Raw genomic sequence first — 20,175 nt, 5'->3', positions numbered from 1 at the left:
ATTAATCCAAATATATCTATATCTCTATATTGAATTATTTAAAAAATCCTTCTGTATAAGCTATAACTTTAACCTTATCTCCAGAGTTGTTGGTTCTAGCACCATTCTACTGTTAAATTTGTAGTGTGTGAACATTTACATCTTGGAAATGGGTGAATGCTGAAGATGGGGCTCCTGGCTGCTAAGATAGAGTAGTAAGGACATTTAGAGATTGCCCAAAGGCACCTCCTAACACTCTTAATTTTTTTAATGCCTCACAACAGATTTCAGAGTGACAAACAAAAAAAGACAGTTAATCATGGTTTCAACCAAAGAGAAGGTAAAATGGCAGCAGGAAGGACCTGCCTTTCTGGGGTAAGAGGTGAGAACAATGGAATCAACAGTGTGAGGTGCAGCCTACACAAGCACATGGTGAGGAGGAATGACCTGGTGCAAGGATATCCAGGGGAACCCTCAGTAGAAGGAACAACCCTGACACTTACAACACTAGGAGTAGCTGGCAGCTAAAGAGTGGAAGCTAAATCCATTGTTCTTGGCATCCAGGGGAACCCCAAGGAAAGTACTCCCTCCACCTCAGAAGTGGAGATGAGATTCAACATATAGGTAAGAGCATGAAAAAATCTTCCTTCCAAATGTGTAAAAGAAAAGAAAAGGCCTGGCCCTGGGAATCTATTCCAGAAAAAAAGGGAAGACCAAAATGCAAGCTCAGAAGAGAACAACAAGGCAAAAACAGAAATGTCTGAACCCTCAAAGGCAAATGTGAAAATGATGTCAAGCTCAAAATGAATTCCTGGAAGAGCTCAAAGAGAGTATAAAAAAAAGAATGAAAGAAAAAAGAGAAACTTATAAGAAAAATTGGAAAAAAAATGACAGAAAAAGTCAAAAGCAACAAAAACTTGCTAAACAAAACAGATCCATAAAACAGAAAACACAAAACCTTTAACAGGAAAATTATTCTCTAAAAAAGGAAGCACAAACCCTCAAAGAATAAAATAGCTCCCTAACTATTAGAATTAGACAATTAAAAACTAATCATTCCATAAAACATTAGGAAATAAAGCAAATCAAAAGAATAAAAAAGTAGAATTAATCTAAAATACCTTACTGAGAAAACAACTGACCTTGAAAATAGGAGAGAATCAGTAAAGATAACCTAAGAATCACTGGACCGTATGAAAGTTATGATCAAAAAGGAGCTGGGACATAGCCAGGTAGGTCAGTAGATTGAGAGCCAGGCCTAGAAAAGGGAAGTCATACATCCAAATCTGGCCTCAGATATACTTCCTAGTTGTTTGACCCTATGCAAGTCACTTAACCCTCACTGCCTAGTCTTTACCACTCTTCTGCCTTGGAAATGATATATAGTATTGATTCTAAGGCACAAGTTAAGGGTTTTTTAAAAAAGGAGTCTGGAGTTATAAGGAATTATCAGGGAGACCTGCCCTGCTATTGTTGAACAATAGGAGAAAATAGAAATTGAAAGAATCCAATGATCAACACCTGAAAGATTTCCAAATTTAACAATTTCAGGACTCCAATTTCCAAAACTCTCAAAGAGAAAAATACTACAAACATCCAGTAAATAAATAAATAGATAAATATTATGGAGCAACAATCAGGATTTACACAAGACCTAGAAACCTCAATCCTAAAGGACTGAAAAGCTTGGAATACCATATAAAGGCAAAGGGTCTAGTAAGTACTACAACCAAGAATCATCCACCCAGAAAAATTAGGCATAATACTCTAGGACAAGAAATATACATTTAATGAAATAGAGGACTTCTATGCATTTCTGACAAATGGTTAAATTAAAAAATCAAGAGAAGCATCAAAATGTAAAAAAAGAAAAGAAAAAGCTCAAGGGACTCAATAGGGTTAAACTGATCACATTCCTACATTGGAAAGTATTAACTAGGATACTTATGGTGCTTAAGGTAATCAAGGGAAACCAAGAGGTTAAACAGACTGAATTACTGTATAAGTTAATAAGAAAGATACTTAAAATATCTATGATGCTTGAAGTACCTAAGGCAAGTAAATTACTTAGAATACTTAAGGTATGGAAGATACTTAAAAACATTACCAGTATTGGGGCAATAAGCAAGACCATGCATATACAGAGAGCAGATATTAAGCTGAATATGATGGGATGATATCGAAAACAAACAAACAAAGCAAAACAAAATCAAAGGATAAGGAAGATGAATACACTGGGAAATAAGAAAAGGAGAGGAAAATTGGGGTAAATTATCTCACATGAAGTCATGTAAGAATCAATATGATGGAGGGGAAGAAAGGGGAGTCGCAAGCAAAGCTTATTCTCACTGGAATTGACACAAAGAGAGAATAACATCCACATACAACTAGCTATAGAAATTCATCTTGCCTCATAGGGAAGTAAGGGGAGAGGAAATAAGAAAAGAGAGAAGATGGACAAAAAGGAGAGTGAACTCAGGAAAGGAGCAGTCAGAAACAAAAATCGATTTTGAACAGTGAAAAAGCTGAAAAGAAAGGAAGGGAAAGATAAACAGGGGAAAAATAAAAAGAGGGAAACAAATAGTAAATAATCAAAACTGCGAATGTGAACAGGATGAACTTACACATAAAATGGAAGAGGATAGCAGATAAGAATAAAAGACAGAACCCCCAATATAATGTATAAAAGAAACACATTTAAAGCAGGAAGTGATGTCCATTAATTGGAAGATTTCAAGAATTTGATTGTAACAGAATACTTTTTTACCATAAGAAATGACAAACTAGATGACCATAAAAAAATATCCTGGAAAAACCTGTATGAAGTGATGCAAAGTGAAGTGAATAGAATCAGGAGAACATCATACACAGTAATAGTACAATGATCTAACTATTATCTTAAGTGCAAGGTTCCAGAAAAACTCCAAGGGATTTGTGACAAAATAGGTATATACTACTTTAAAAGGAAATAATGAAATTTGACTGAAGATTGAAGCATGCCATTTTTCACTTTATTTCTTCCACGAATTTGTCTCTAGTGTAAGCAATATGTCTTCTTTCATAACAGGATAAAAATGGAAATATATATTGTATGCTAACACATGTATAATCTATTTCATATTATCTGTCATCTTGGGAAAAGGGGAGGTATGGGAGAGAGATAGAATATGGATTACAAAATGTCAGAAAATGATCATCAAAAATTGAATTGACATGTTAGCTAGAAAAATTAAAATTATAAAAAAGGAGATCAGTATAAATATATGTATCTATATTTATAATAATATATATATTAAATATATAAATGCTATAAATCAGAACTTGAATACAGGCTTTGTTTATGATCTAAACTTAACATAATAAACAAGAAAATGTGAATAATGTGGGTTAAACTTAAATGGTTGTCATAAATACTTTTTTTTTTGTTTTCTGCAGAGAAAGATATTAAGCATTTAGCACAACACTCCTTTACTGAAGTGTCAGATTTCTTACAAATTGAATCAAAGAATTAAACATATCCCCCCCCAAAAAAAGCAAAGTACTAGAGGGTGGAGTAATGATCCCTGGATCTCTGCAAAGAAGTCAAAAGTATATACTTTTTAAACTGTTTAACCAAGGATTAATAGAAAAGGAAGGAAATAGATAATTTCGAAGAAATTTTCTTCGAGTTTTTTCTTCAAAATGGCTAGGGTTTCTGGGACATGCCTATGGTTTTTTGCTATCTCTTCTGAGTTTCCTTCAAAGCCTTGATTAGTTCTCAATACCAAGAACTAATATTGAAAAATCTCTAGGATGTCACTCTTTCTAATTCATTCTCCTGGGATCTTCATTATAAGACCTATGAATTATTGACTCAATCTCAAATAAGTTGGTCTGAGATGGCACCCCGGGGTAGATCTCCCTTGGTTTAGTTTAATCAAAAATCCATGCACCAGGGCTGGGCCTACAGACTCCTTTGAGTTTAAAAAAGATAAACTAAGAGTCTAATGACCAAGCAAAGCTGAATGTTTTAGCACACAATCAATCAAGCAGTAGTGATCTGCTAGGAGGCAGACAGGATATAAGGCACTAGGTCAAAAAAAAAAAAGTAAAATTATCTCTACTTCTCAAGGAGCTTTTATTATATTGCAGGGGGGAGATAATAGGTACATATATGAAAAATATATATTAAGTGTTTGGAGGGAAGAACTTTAGGAACAAAGGTACAGGGAAAGTCTACCAAATGAAGGAGGTGGTTGAGTTGAATCTCGAAAGAAATGAGTGTCTCAGCTGTTCTGTTGTACCACTTTTGTTTTAAAGAGAACCTATGACACCATGGAGCAATATATTGATTTGCTGGTGAGTTGGATTTAAGCAAGGCAAAGTTGCACAAAATTATCAGCCTCATTCTCTCTTTCAGAGTCAAAACAAAAATCAGGACAGATGGCCCCAAATGCAATGGATTATCTTGGTGTCTTTGATGTCTAAGTTCTAAGCATTCCATGGTGCCTGATTTCACTGTCATAGCTATTTAAACAAATTGTTCAAGTCCACCTGTTTGGAGATTGAAGGGGAGCTTCACCTGCATGAGGTGGAGATCCCCCTAATTCACTGGGTTCCAGGTTTTTGGTTATCCTCAATCTGGTTTAGCTCATTCACAGAGACAGTTTTGCTAGGGTATGGCCACTGAACATATTATATATTCTTGAAGTCACATTGAAAATTGGGTGAAAGGTGGATACCAAATATGGATGAAAAGCCCTGAAAATGACTCAGCAAGCCCTCAAAGTAAGGTGCTAGTCCTTCCTGAACACCCCATACACAGTAATTCAAATAGCAAAGTATATGGAAGGAGTATATTTTAGGCATGGATGTCAACCAGATCAAACTCATGTATATATGAAATAAATTGTTATGGATCACATGTTCTGTTTCATTCTGAACCTAGAAGGTTCTAATAATCTATAATTTTTGGTATGAGAACTAAGAAACTTTAAATTTGATACTGAACTTGCTAGAATAACACTGGATGCTATTTCTTTGGTCACATCTTCAGGGAAAACAAAACATGGGGTCACTATCTAATCTTACAGCTCCATCCAGGTGTATAATCCCCATCATTTTAATACAATTATATATGTATATGTACACACATGTACACACACACAAATGTTGTAAACACATGAATGAAATTCAGAGTTTTGGCAGAAGGTAGCATGCTGAGCTCCCATCCCTCCCATACACATACTCCTTATCATTTAGAGATTGAAGAGGTAGTTTTATGGTAGATTATTAACCTGAGGACATTAATTGAGGAAATGGCATTTCATCAAAATTTTTAAAGCAAACTCATATCACAAAACATGCTAAAAGGAAAGATAAGATTTGAAGAAAACTAGTTATAGGCCTGCTGGAAAACAAAATATTTAGAAGAATTTGCAGTTGTTTTTTTAAAAAGCCATGTAAAATGAGCTGATGGGATTCTTTGATCTATCAATTTATAGAATTCAAAAATGATTGCAAAGCAAAACAAAGATTTGCACTTCTGATGAAATATAATATATAAGATGTAGAGCATTTTAGGAAAAAAACAGTTTTATCTGTACAATTTACTAGCTATTAATATATTTTAGTCACTTGAGTATATATATTTATATAATTAAATTTCCATATGGTTGATAAGAGAAATAAAAGAAACTCAGCCAACTTCTCAACAAACTTATGCCACCTCACATTTTTAATTATTTCCATGAAAACATTGTGATAGTAAAATATATAGAGAGATGATGCTATAAATTACACTAAATGTAAATATTATAGTGGCATCTCTTGATGCCAAGTTATGATTTTGTTATGACATATTCCCAATGTGATTCAGAATTTGTGTTCATAAAATGCATATGGATTATGTTTTTGGGTATAGTATTTAAGCCAAAATATAAACAAGTGTATACAATCATATTCAATATGAGGAATACTGTATGTTTTTTTTTTTCTGTGTGTCCCATAAGAGATGGCAATTTAAGGGCAGAGGTAATGTAATTTTGTAAATGTTCACCATTCTTACTATTATTAAGTATTTGTCATTACTTGTGGTTCAGTAATAGTAAATGGAATTCTGATTCTAGGTGAGATACCTTGTCAAAATCCTGCATGCTAATGGGTTAAAACAGTGTACACAAAATGAAAGGGAACCAGTATGGACATATAAGGGAAAATGACTACTTTACTATAGGATGTTTTGATAAATGTAAACAATATTAATCTCTAGACCACTTTAAGACAATATAGATTTAAATTTATTCATTTAATAATATTTAAATTTTTATAAATTATAAATATAAATTATTTTTATATTTAGATATATTATATGTGAATTATATATGTTATATATAAAATTATAAATATAAATATTTAAATACCCAAATTATTTTTTAAATTCTATTAAATAAAATGTATCAATTACCTGCAACTCTTTCTCCAGGTCAGCAGTTGCTTTGTCGCCACTTGTTTCATCCACCACTACCACCATGTGAGTGAGAGAATTGACTCTAACTTGTTCTTGCTCTAAGTCTTCTTGAAGCACCTGGAAAGCCAAGATGAGAAAAAGAAAAAAAAAAAGACCGCCATGAAGTTATAATACTTAGGCAAAAAAATCTTAATTTAATTCAGGTAGTTAACCTCAATTATTAATTTAATTCGAACTAGAGTTCATACAAAAACATCAAGTTCTCACAGCTGAATGTGGCCTTTTGTTTGCTTTCTAAAGACAATTGTTGTCTACCTGACTCAATTATGATTAATATTTTGGAAAAGTTTTCATCCCTTGGTATTTTCAGCTTGTTCTTGACAAAAAATTTGAACAGATAAGGAATACCCTTGACAATGGGAGGCGTAGGGGCAGTGCAGGTCAGAAATGGAGCAGTTCATTCCTTCTGGGTCAGTCAGTCATGGAATAGAAGTATCAGGTCCAAAAGTGCACACTATACCTCTTGCCTGGGTAAGAAATTATGAAATTTGATACTTCTCCTGCCTCAGATCAAGATAGGATCTAAACCTCTGTCTTGTTCACTTTTGTCTGAATCCCTTGCCTTACAGCCTCTTTCTTTCCTCGTCTTCTCTTCATGACAATGAATTTCACTGGTCAGAAAAAGTTATAATTGATCCTAATTTATCTCAGTGGCAAGAAGGCTTATTAAGCACAATTACAGATCAAAGTTTAAAGAAGCAGAAAATGAGGGATTCGATATCTGTCTCTCAGATAAAAATGAGCAAGGGTGAGGGGGAGGTGAGCACTTCACCATCCATATGGAGTTTTTCGACAGGGAAAGTTGAACATTTTCTCTTGCTGCAGCCTCCAAGCTGTCCTGTCTGTAGTAGATGAAGACAGCAGCAACAACAAAAGAGTATAATTCCTCTCAAACACCAGAGGTCACTGATTCTATCCCTCAGCTGCTCCTTCTAGCTCCCATTTCACTTCCTCAGACTCAGTGGTCCAACTCCTGATGGAATTCAGTGGAATGAGGTGACCACCTTTTCACTGGGGAGTGGTGACAACCTTGATGTTCCCAGACACTAAACATAATATTTCTTGGACAATATTTCATCCTATACATGCTTCATTTACACATAGTTTGCATGTTGTCTCTCCCATTAGACCATAAATTCCTTAAAAGCAGGGCTATTATTTTTAAAGCTTACTTTCTATCTACAGTGCTGGCACATAGTGCTTAATCATATTTTTGACTGATTGCTGCCAAAAGTCTCCAAAACGTCTTCTTGACTCTAGGCCCATTGCTCCATCTACTATACCTCAAAACAACTTTAATGGCTTATATTTAAATATTAGATATTTATATTCTATGCTCAAAAAAAAAGAGAATTGTCGTGATTGCTACTGGATCAAACTCTCACAATCATAGACATTTTTATTCTATCATCTCTACTTTTCAAGTTTCAACATTTTAAAGCATTGTAAAATTTCTTATTATTTTCCTTCCCTTCTCTGGACTATATTTGGAAGTGAGGCAATTTGGAAGAAAATGATTATGCATCTATTTCATATGTGTGCTGTATACTACCTAACACAATTTTAAAAATCTCTTACATGAGTTTATAGAAACATTTTTGCTATGAGACAGAAAATGGAAATGGAAATCTTAAACTTCCTGAGCTACACTTGCAGATGATTTTCCACTTTCCTAAGGTTTATAAGAGAATATAAAGATTTCAAATGGATTTGTAAGAAATTTGAAATATCTTTGGATCATCTTGGTAACAGTTATCCTGTTAAGCTAGTCAGCTCTTTCTCTAAATATCCAGATTACAACTTAAACATGATCAGACTTACAAATGAATACTTATATGCAGGAGTTTGTTGACATTTGTTGAGTAACCAGCTCTCCAAAAAATACATACATACTTATGACACATTTTTAAGTTTAATCTGTATTATAATATTTTCTCCATTGCTTTCTTAAGTCTACGATAAAAACAAAATAAGCTCAATATTCAGCATTTGCCAGTTGTTAAGGTACAAATGCTCTTATTTAAAATTGAACAGTTGTTTCATTAACTAGTACAAGATTACTTCAAAATGTCCCTTTTACATCTCTATGTAATCATAATTTTAGAAAAGATGTGATGAGTTACAGTCTCACATTAGCAATACTAGAATTTATTTCAATCAACTGGATAAAGATATAAGGTCTTACTAAAACCTGGCAAAATGAACTTTTCAGATATATGAAAGAAATTAAATTTGCAAGCCACCCAAAGGATAATATTCATATTAAGTAGACAGCTTATTACTAATAAAGAAATATACAAGTAGAATAAAAGAGCATTATAGAATTAGAAAAGGAGGTTAACAGTCCTATTTAGAGAATGGGAGATTGTCAGTAGGCAGTTATCAAGTCTGTATATTTCATTGATATCTGAGCAATTTCAAGATGTCTAGAAGACCCCAGTAATATAGCTAGGTTCCTTCTTTGCTACTTCATTCCCCATGGAGGATCAAAAGGAAAATACTAACAGAAAGATAAAATATGAATGGGTACTTAAGTTACATAAATGGCAGCATGATTTGGTGAAATAAGCATAGGTCAGAAGAATCCTGGTTCTGACACATTATTTTGAGACTATGGCAGGCCATTTCAACTAATTACTCTCAAAAATTAAGGTGTTACATCATTGGAGGAGATAATCATTATGATAAAAACAAATAATCAGGTGTATTTGGGATATCAATTCATTTTATTTCCCTCCAATACAGATCATATTACTTGGTTGTCTTGTGTAACCTGTAATTGGTAATATTGTTCTTGTTATGCTTGAGCTGTTAGGGTCACCTGGTTGTAGACAGTTGATGAAGTTGCTGGACACAAATTAATCCAAAACTTATTTATTATTCACTATCTGGAGAGGCAGGTACAAGATAAAGGAGGTAGAAATAAAGTAGGAAAATTATTATACTAATTCTAAGATTTCCAAATATAACCCCCCAATCTAATCCACGAAGATTTATTTCTTGTTCACCAAGGGTGAACCTCCTTATTCCCAACTGTCAACCTAAAACCCAATTCCATCTATGTAAGCTTATTCTAACATATAAACTTAAAATATTATTAACCTCCTTAAATTATATATCAAAAGTCACAAGTTGGCTTCTCTAACTGTTTAGATCTGACAGAACTCAGAACTCAATGGTTTCCTCTGACTCTTGCAGGCAGGGATTCAGACCTCAGACTGCTTCAGTGAGAGAAAAACAGCACCCTAACTGGCAGCTGCATCTCCCTGCAGAACAGCTCTCACACCAAACAAAACTCTTCCCACCTTCACAGATGTTCTTTTCAGGTTTCAAAGTTAAGTTTAACCAAATTACTAACTGAGGGTATCCAGAGAAAAGTCACCAACCCCCTCTCAAGACAGTCAGTTCAAGAGGGTGGCCAAGAGTTCTCTAACAGTCTTCCCAGCAACCTAACCTTTCTTAAAGTGACCACTATAATTTTTCCCTGACCATGCATTACAGGGGACAAAGAAAAAATTCTTTCTCTGGTATTTATCTCTCTAGATTCTAATTATGCTATAGAACTAATTAATAACTGATTAAATTTAACAAACCTAAATTTCTGTAGTCCCATAAAGTACACTCTAGGAACCTTCTCCACCATCTTGGTGGTTTTACTTGATTTCTCCCAGCAATGCAAGGATACAAATTAATTTATTATCCATTGCCCTTTAAAAATCATTGCAAGAATTTCTGCCGTTGTTTTTAATCTTGTTTTTATTGTTGTTGTTATATGATAAAACCTCTGAATGAGTTATCTTTCTATTTGTTATGACTTGTGTGAATGTTGGCATATGAAACAATAGATTAATCCTTGAAATGTTACAATTTAGACCCAGTCTATGTAAGTGTATCCACATCTTGTTCCAGCTTCACCTCCCTCCATTTTGTTTCAAGAGCCATTGTCCTTGACTAAATGTTCAATTTGAACCAGATCCTTTACCTGTGGTTCTCATACAGGAAATTTAAAGATTATTAATTTGTCCTCTGTGTTTAAGAGCAAAACATAACTTTTTGGAATTTCAGAATGCAGAAGAGACCAAAGATAAATAGAATAAGCCACCAATTAAATCTCAAAATAACATGAGACAATGTTTGATATTGGGAAAGTTGGATTCAATTCTCTATGTTCTTAGTAGACAATTTCTCTCATTGTCTCCTCGTTCTTATTTAGCATTTTTCACATTGTATCGTTTACAAAAAGTAAATCTTTTCTTTCTTACTTCTCTCTCAGTTCCTATAGGGAAATTAATCTGCTCAACAACACTAAAAGTAAACAATTGAAACAGGACAGGGTTCATCTAGGTCTACGACCTTCTAATGTTTTCATTGTCCATATATTTAAAACTGGAACAGATAGAAATTCTCTCCTGAACAGAACATAATATTCTGCAGAAAGTACTAAGCAACTAGGATTGTTTCTCTCCAGTAATAATTACTATAATTTTACAAAAAGCTTTGGGAACATAATTTGCCATCCCACTGCTTTAAAACTCCTCTCCAAATCCCTGAAAACATTGTCTCCTCTGACCACGACAAAACCAACCCCCTAAAAAAACAACAAAAGAGAAAAAAAGTCATTGCCATATGTATTAGGCTATAATGTACTTTCTCTTTCTACTCCCTCTAAGAAGATTTAACTTCATGTTAAACTTTAGTTAACTCATGTTCTAGCACTGTGATTCTTAAAATGTAATACTAAGAATTTTGTGGATCAACACAACAATTTCAGGTGTCTATGATGTCAAAACTATTTTCATAATAATATGAAGACATTTTAATTTAAAAAACTATAATATCAATAGATATCAGGGGAGAAGGCTGGTAAATGTTTAACAAATCGCTCTCAAAAACTAGGTGTAAGAGGGCAGTTGGGTGGCTCAATGGATTGAGAGCCAGGCCTAGAGAGCAAAGGTCCTGGGTTCAAATCTTCCCTCAGACACTTCCTAGCTGTGTGACTCAGGAGTAGCATTTAACCCCTATTGCCTAGCTCTTACCATTCTTCTACCTTAAGGTGCAAGGTAAGGGTTTAAAAAATATGACTATATTATGTATATATTGTGTACACAATCAACAAAACAATAAATCAGGCTTCAATTTGAAGTGTTTTCTAATTTCCAGAGTTTAAATGCTCACACTGAAAATTTCACAATCTCTTCTTGCAAGTCATTTCCAGCTGGCTCTAATGTATCTCTTTATTAAACCCATAAAAGTTCTTTGGGGTTCTCAATAATTTTTAAGACTCTAAGAGGGTTCTAAGGCCAAAAAATACATATATTTTAGAAAATCTGGTCCTAAACATTCCTGATTTTCTGAAATAAAAAAAGTTGGAGTAAGGATATGGAAAGTGAATGTCTCACTTAGTTCTCAAAGAATGATCCAGAGTCACTCAAGGGTCCCCAAGTCCTTTCAGCACCTAATGTTGAAACTATTTCCATTATAATATGAAGACATTTAAATTTCTAATGCTATAAATATTGATATAGCCCATATAAACAATATCTCATTAGATCCATGATGATTTTAAGGATTGCAAAGAGATTCTCAGATATAAAAAGAAGAAAAATACTAGTTTAACTTAATGTGGATTATACTTTGCAATAGGACATAAATAAGGACATGGAAAGTGAATATCTCTGTCAAGAGAATAGATAGTAGTTCCTGATCCCTAAAATGAAACCTCAGTTTAATTTTTAATACCTGGGAAACCAGGGATATTGTTTGCTCACCATACACTGAAACTCAACAATTGTTTTCCTATATATGTTGACCTTTTATTGCCATGTAAAAGCATCTAAATATTTTCTGAGTAGATTATCTTAGAAGATGACACTAGTACAAATATTAACTATAAATTTACTAGTGAATTTTAGATAGTTTCTAAATATCTACTTGTTCTGAGAAAGTCATTACAATGTACTCTTATTAGAATATAATGTTTTTAAAAGTTGTGACATAAAATAAGGGCAATTAAACCTACTACACTCCTATAGATTCTTCCACACAAACTGAGAAATCATAAATTAAGTATTGTTGTTACGTATTTCTTGGCATTATTTATAAAAATAATCATTCAATATATTTCTTCCTATTATAAAGATAATACATTTGTCATATATATGTATGCCTATCTATGCCTCAGAACCCAAATCTGTCATGATTCTCCCAAATTATTCTTTTATGCTTAAGCTTCTTTTAGTTGAGCACAACTGTCAGCATACTTTTTTCTTAATGTCAGCTAATATTTTCCCTACTTCTTTCTTTTGACAAGGGAAAAGGCTAATGTTGAAATGTAACATTTTTAATGCTTGGATTTGTCAAACTTTGGCTTTATTTGGCAACACAGAATGAACATTTGGTTTTACTTGTCTTGCTTAATTTGAAAAAAAAAGACTGACCATAACTATTCCCTTTCTACAATATTTAAAATCTTGAATTTTAAAATTTTTTTCACTTACTGTTTTTACAATCTGTGACTAACAATGATTTTTCAAGAAAATTGCTTAGACAACCACTGTTGAAAAACTTATTTATATATTTCCTCAGGGTGTGAACAATCATGTGAAATCTTAGAGTGCATTAAAAATCATTTATGGTTGGAAGAATTACATAAGTGACACTCTTTTCTTGATAAAGTTTACAAGCAAAGAACTGCAAAGAAAATATGGGAAGCAATGAAAACAGTACAGTAAAGTACATTTGAAGATGAATTTAAATATATTTAAACAATAAGGAACAAGGGTCAAGTATGGGATAACAAGGGAAATTTTCTCACAGAAAGTCAGTAACTAGTAATTTATGATTTCTATATAGGGATGTATGGGGATATATGGGGATGTATTGGAATCATCTCAAATACCTGAACCTTCAGATTACTTAATCCTTTCATCTTGAGTCTTCTTCCCATCACCTATAAATGGTCCATGATTCAAAATAATAAATGAATGGAAAATAAATAAGAAAAAATCTGACACTCCTCTCTTTTATCATTACTTTATAACATTTCATTTTTTCTTATGATTTAACCCACCTAGTCTATTCTCCAAATCTAAACCTGTAATCAACCCTTCAGTACTTTTCCAGGCGATTATTTCCCTTTCCTCTCTTTCCAAAACTGACACCATAATTGCCTAATTCAGTTTCACACTGTTCTTTATTCTGGAATATCTTGCCTCCCTATCCAATTATCTCCCCTCCCTTTCCAAACCTTTGCCCTGCATTACTCCTCATGTTCCCCTTATCTTCTTTTTACATGTTCTTAAATGAAGCCCAATGAAATCATAAAATGGAACTTGTGGGGTCAATAGTGTTCTCATAGCAGGTATGTTATCATTTCTCTCCTCTGAAACTGATTACCTATCCCATTTCCATTACAGTATATTCTAAAACTTTTCTCTTCAGTCCTTTTATACCCCCAACACACTCTCAACTCAGGACATCTCTTATTACTAAAAATCAACCCTGACAATAGTAACAAGAAATTTTTCTCTCTCTGCCTTTTATTTTATCTCAAAGTTCGTTGTTATCTACCCCTACTCTCTCCTCCTTTATTCCTAACTCTCATGAGGTAACCCTTTCTCTTGCCAAAGCCTGTTCCTGTACTTGTAACTTTGATCATATCCCCTCCCATCTGTTGAAGATTGCAATTACAATCTCTCCTTCTGTACTCTTCCCTTCTACCTTCTCTAAAATATACCATCTCCTTAAGTCAATGCCCTATATTTCTCTTCTCCATCTCAGCAAAACTAGAAAAAAAAATCAGTCTACAGGTTACCTATTGTTCCTATCTTCTTACTTTTTGAAATTTGGCTTCTTGTCTCACTGTCCAACTTCTATTATTCAAAATTTAAATCTTAAATACCAAAGACTATACATATTTTTTCTTAGTCTTCAGTTTTCTTGACCTCTTTGAAACACTTTATTAACTAACTTTCTTTTTGGAGACTGTCTTGTGTTTTGTTTTTCATCCTAATCTATCCTATTATTCCTTTAGCCTCCTTTGATTCCCCATCATTCATATTATATACCTTAAATACAAGCACCTCTTTGTTCTGGTGCTCACTTCTTCTTCTCTCCAATCATCTCCTCTCCTCTCCTCTCTCTACACTCTCTCAGCAAATTTGTCATCTCTATGCATATGGATAATATGTATATGTGTATAGATACATATGTATATATAATTTAGATATATAGATAGTATATAATCAGCCTTAGTATCCCTAATTTAGTCTTACATTAACAACTATTTGTTGTACTTCAACCTGTATGTCTCAAAGATATCCAATTTGAAATATACTCAACATGTATAAACATAGAAGTCATTATCTTTATCCCTGAAACTTGCTTTTATTTCAAATTAGGAAATATCTATAGAGAGCAGATAGGTGAAACAGTAGATGAGGAGGAGAAGGAAGATCATCATCATCATTGTTATTATTGTTTATATCCATCATTTATTTAGTGCTTACAATGTGCCAGGCACTGTACTAATTGCTTTATAATTATAGTATTATCTCATTTGGACCTCATGATGACACTGGAATCTAGGTGCTATTATTATCCCCATTTTAGATGTGAAGAAATAGGCACACAGAGATTAAATAACTTCCTTAGGGTCCAACTTCTGGTATGTGACAGAGGTTTTTCTGATTCCAGGTCCAGTGCTTTATCCATCTAATAAAATCTACAGAGAAAAGGGTGGTAGAGTTGCAGTCAGGAAAATCTGAGGTTAAATTATGCATTTGATATTTACTAGCTGTGAGATCTTGAACAAGTCATTTAAGCTTTGTTTGCTTCGGTTTCCTCATCTGTAAAATGGAGGAATAGCTCCTGCTTCCCAGGGTTGTTCTGAGGGTAAAAATTTAGTATTTGTAAAGCTCTTACAAACCTTAAAATCATTATTAAAATGCTTGTTATTATTCTTGTTGATGGTGTCTTTCATGTATTTCATTCCTAACTTTCTCATCTGAACTATTCAATGCATTGCCAAATATTTGTAATTTTTCTTCCATAACATTGCCTCCACCTTAGTTCAAGTCCTGTTCACTTTTCACTTAAAATATTATAATAGTCCAAGTGGTCTAAGTTATCTCTCTTCAATTTTCGCGTCTCTAATTCATTGTCCACATAGCCAACAAAGTTATTTTCTGTAAGTGTAGATCTGACCATATTACTCCTATATTTAACTCTAGTAGCCATTCATTAATTCAGTGACTAAATATGAACTCCTCAGTTTGGTTTTTACTGCCCTTCACAACATGGATCTAGCCAAATTTTCTAGCATCATTATAAATCATCCCCTTCTCATAATCTCTAGTAGAGCCAAATGAGCCTTCACTGTTCCCTAACCTGAGATTCTACTTCCCACCTTCTTATCTTCACACTTGTCATAATCCATACTTATATTGTATTTTGTTCTTCCCCTCTACTTCACTGACTTTTTCAATTCCTTGAAGATTTGCCTCTTGCTATGCCCACTATTTGATTTCTATCATGATCCCTCATACTTGGATACATTTCACTTTTTTATGTTAATTTTCTATTTTTTTCCCTGTATTTTCACACATAGACACACATGCAAGATATCTCCCTCAAAAGACTGCAATATCAGAAAAATTATAACAAAATTCTTCTGGAAGAACAAAAGATCAAGAATATCAAGGGAAATAATGAAAAAATATGCAAGATGGGGGCCTACCAGTACCAGATCTTAAAATGTACTATTAAGCAGTAGTCATCAAAACAATATGGTAGTAGCTAAGAGACAGAAGGGTGGATCAATGGAATAGACCAGGGGTAAGTGACCTCAGCAAGTTAGTGTTCAATAAACCCAAAGATCTCAGCCTTGGGAACAAAAACTCACTATTGGGCAAAAACTGCTGGGAAAATTGGAAAATAGTATGGGAAAAATTCGGTTTAGGTCAATATCTTACATCCTATACCAAAATAAATTCAAAATGAGTATATGACTTAAATATAAAGAGTGAAACCATGAATAAATTAGGTAAACATAGAATAGTATACCTTTCAGATCTATTAGAAAGGAGGGAATTTAAAAACAAGCAAGAGATAGAGAACATTAGAAAATGTAAAATGAATGACTTTGGTTATATCCAATTAAAAAGGTTTTGTACAAACAAAACTAATGCAACCAAAATCAGAAGGAAAACAATAAACTGGGAGAACATTTTTATTAAAAAAAACAACTCTCTGACAAACATTTAATTTCCCAAATCTATAAGGAACGAAGTCAAATTTACAAAAAATCAAGTCATTTCCCAATCGACAAATGGTCAAGGGACATGAATAGGCAGTTTTCTTTTTTTTTCTTTTTTAAAAATTAATTTATTTAGTCAATTTAGAACATTATTCTTTGGTTATTAGAATCACATTATTTCTCTCCCTCCCCTTCCCCCAGCCTTCCTGCAGCCGAGGCACAATTTCATTGGGTATTACATCTGTCCTTGATCAAAACCTATTTCCATGTTGTTGTTGTGTGCACTAGGATGTTCATTTAGAGTCTACATCCCCAGCCATATCCCCTCAACCCATGTATTCAAGCAGTTGTTTTTTTCTGTGTTTCTACTCCCATAGTTTTTCCTCTGAATGTGGATAGCGGTTTTTCTCATAGATCCCTCCAGGTTGTTCACTGCATTGAATCACTGCATTGCCACTAATGGAGAAGTCCATTATATTCGATTGTACCACAATGTATCAGTCTCTGTGTACAATGTTCTCCTGGTTCTGCTCCTTTCGCTCTGCATCACTTCCTGGAGGTCATTCCAGTTCCCATGGAATTCCTCCATTTTATTATTCCTTTGAGCACAACAGTATTCCATCACCAACATATATCACAATTTGTTCAGCCATTCCCCAAATGAAGGGCATCCCCTCATTTTCCAATTTTTTCCACCACATAGAGTGCAGCTATAAATATTTTTGTACATGTTTTTTTCCTTATTATCTCTTTGGGGTACAAACTCAGTAGTGCTATGGCTGTATCAAAGGGCAGATAGTCTTTTAGTGCCCTTTGGGCATAGTTCCAAATTGCCCTCCAGAATGGTTGGATCATGAATAGGCAGTTTTCACATGAAGAAATGAAAACAATCAATAATCACATGAAAAGTTATTCTAAATCCCTCCTGATTAGAGAAATGCAAATTAAAACAACTTTGAGGTACCACTTTATACCTAGCAGACTGGCCAAAATGGCAGCAAAGGAAAGTGATACATGTTGGAGGGGATATGGCAAAATTGAGACACTAATACAGAGATGGTAGACTTGTGAATTGGCCTAATCATTCTGGAGGATAATTTAGAATTATATGCAAGAGGCTTTAAATGAATGCCTACCCTTTGATCCAGCCATACCACTGCTGAATTTGTACCCCAAATAGATAATAAGGAAAAATACTTTTACAGAAATATTTGTAGCTGCACTCTTTGCGGTGACAAAAAAAATGGAAAATGAGGGGGTGTCCCTTGGTTGGGGAATGGCTGAACAAGTTGTTGTATCTGATGGGATGGAATACTATTGTGTGGAAAGGAAGGATGAACTGGAGGATTTCTGTATGAACTGGAAAGACTTCCAGGAATTGACACAGAGTGAAAGGAGCAGAACCGGGAGAACATCATACATACAGACTGATACATTGTGGTACAATCGAATGTAATGGACTTCTCTACTAGCAGCAATGCAATGATCCAGGACAATCCAGAGGGACTTATGAGAAAGAACACTAATCACATCCAGAGAAAGAACTGTGGGACCAGAAATGCAGAAGAAACACATATGATCAAACACACGGTTAGATGAGGATATTAGGGTTTTGATGTTAAAAGATCGCTCTATTGCAAATATTAATAAAATGGAAATAGGTTTTGAACAATGATGTATGTATAACCCAATGGAACTGCTTTGGGAACCCTTTGGGAGGGGGGAGAGAAAGGGAGTGGGAATCATGAATCATGTAACCATGGAAAAATATTCTAAATAAATTAAAGAAAGTTAAAGACTGTAATATTCTTGACATCAGAAACTGCTTCATTTTTGTATTGTTGTATCACCAGCATGAAATGAACAAGAGGCAAAGTAGATGCTTAATAAATGATTGTTGACTGACATTTAGAAGTTATAAAATCTATGAAATCATGTCTAGACAATAAGAAGATATTCCTCCTGGGGAAGAGTGAACAGCTATGTGTATGTAATAAGTGTCTGGTACCTATTTGGAGGTTTTTTTTTTAATGCTGATTTTTAGTTTTTGTACCAATTCTAAGAGAGAAAAGCATCAAGGGCTAAGCAACTGGGGATAAGTGACTTGCCTAAGGTCACACAGTTAGGATATGTCCAAGGTCAGGTCTGAACCTAGGTCCTCCTGACCCCAGAACTAATGTTCCAGCTACTGTGCTACCTAGCAGCCCATTTAGAATCTTATAGATAGTGTCTAGATGGATAACAAGAGGGAGCTGCCTCCAAGAGAATGAATGACATGTAAGGGGAGTTCCTTGGAAATACAAACTGTAGAGCATGTAGAAACATTCTTTAACTGGTTCTGGTTGGCTAACTAACTATGGGTTGAAGAGAAGGTTCTTTGATTTACTATGGACAATTTTAAAAAGGCTTCTAGATTTCAGCTACTTTCTCTTGGCCTCAACACTTGGGAAATCAGCAAAGTAATCAGCAGAGGGAGTGAAGCCTATGACCTAGTGAGTTTAAAAAATCCACAAATTAAATGAGTTTAACATCTCATTTTCTAGAGTTGAGGGTTGCAGCTGTCATGAATGTGAAGCCCCGAGGAACAATGAAAAGTATTTAGGAATGACTTAAAAATCCAACCCAATAATGGGTTATCATTAATATTCAGGCACATATGAGCATAAACTGATCTTATCAAACTATGCATACAGCATTGGTTGAATCAGTGTTACACAGGAACTAAGCTAAGTTTTGAGTCCAATCTACTCTCTGTCCCTCCACTTCCTGTGGCAAAGTAAGGATTATGCTCTGGCAGTATTGGGTGAAAATTTTGTAAATATTTCCTTTGTTTTTAAGTAAATATACTTTTATAAAAGCTAATTAAGGCTAAGTGGCTAAATGGAAGTGGAGTGCTACTCACTGATCCCCTAATAATGAAGGAAGATAGCCAGTTGAGGCTCAAGCCCAAGGCAGAGAAAAAGGATATCCACAACCGCTACAGAGTTCATCTGGCACCTTGAAGGCTATATAGCCAGGGTGATCTAGAAGCACACATTCGACATGAATTCAGAGAACGAGAGAATTTTAGAATTAGACAAGAGGAACTTTAGATTCCACTTTTAGACAACTCTAGAGGTTTTAAAGATTTTTTTTGTTGTTGTTTTCTGACCTCAATCCCATATCTCCTAAGTAAGTTATAACTCTCTCTTCCCTCCCTCATTGCTTATGTCTTCCTTGTGGAGAGGCAAGCAAAGCAAGTTTAATATCACCAAACCTATCTCTGAGCTAGGATACTGGAGATGGTAATGCAATAATACTAAGTATTTCTATCACAACTGTATGCTATTTAACTTTAACTAGGACTTCACCATGATCGGATAGTTCTCTATTCATTTTTATTTGCTAAGAAGATGAAGTTTAAAGTAAGGCTTAAACTCTACTTCATCCCTCT

General features: G+C 34.1%; 1 protein-coding gene across 10 annotated transcripts in view; it reads right to left on the bottom strand.

Moving 5' to 3' along the window:
- The window catches only part of DMD (dystrophin), a 2,399,796-nt gene that overhangs the window by 1,623,833 nt on the left and 755,788 nt on the right, over nucleotides 1-20,175 (bottom strand). For 7 of the 10 annotated variants that reach the window (XM_007493357.3, XM_056797113.1, XM_056797116.1 and 4 more), the window contains one exon: nucleotides 6,425-6,544. In XM_007493357.3, the coding sequence (XP_007493419.2) occupies nucleotides 6,425-6,544 (120 nt within the window). Of the gene's footprint in view, nucleotides 1-6,424; nucleotides 6,545-6,835; nucleotides 6,986-9,792; nucleotides 9,936-20,175 lie in introns of those variants that run through there. The other 3 variants (XM_016422605.2, XM_016422606.2, XM_056797115.1) reach the window with 3 other exon arrangements.

Source organism: Monodelphis domestica, chromosome 4 (assembly GCF_027887165.1).
Source record: "Monodelphis domestica isolate mMonDom1 chromosome 4, mMonDom1.pri, whole genome shotgun sequence".
Lineage (NCBI taxonomy): Eukaryota > Metazoa > Chordata > Mammalia > Didelphimorphia > Didelphidae > Monodelphis > Monodelphis domestica.
Note: the sequence above shows the minus strand (reverse complement) of the source record. Positions and strands in the feature narration are given on the sequence as shown.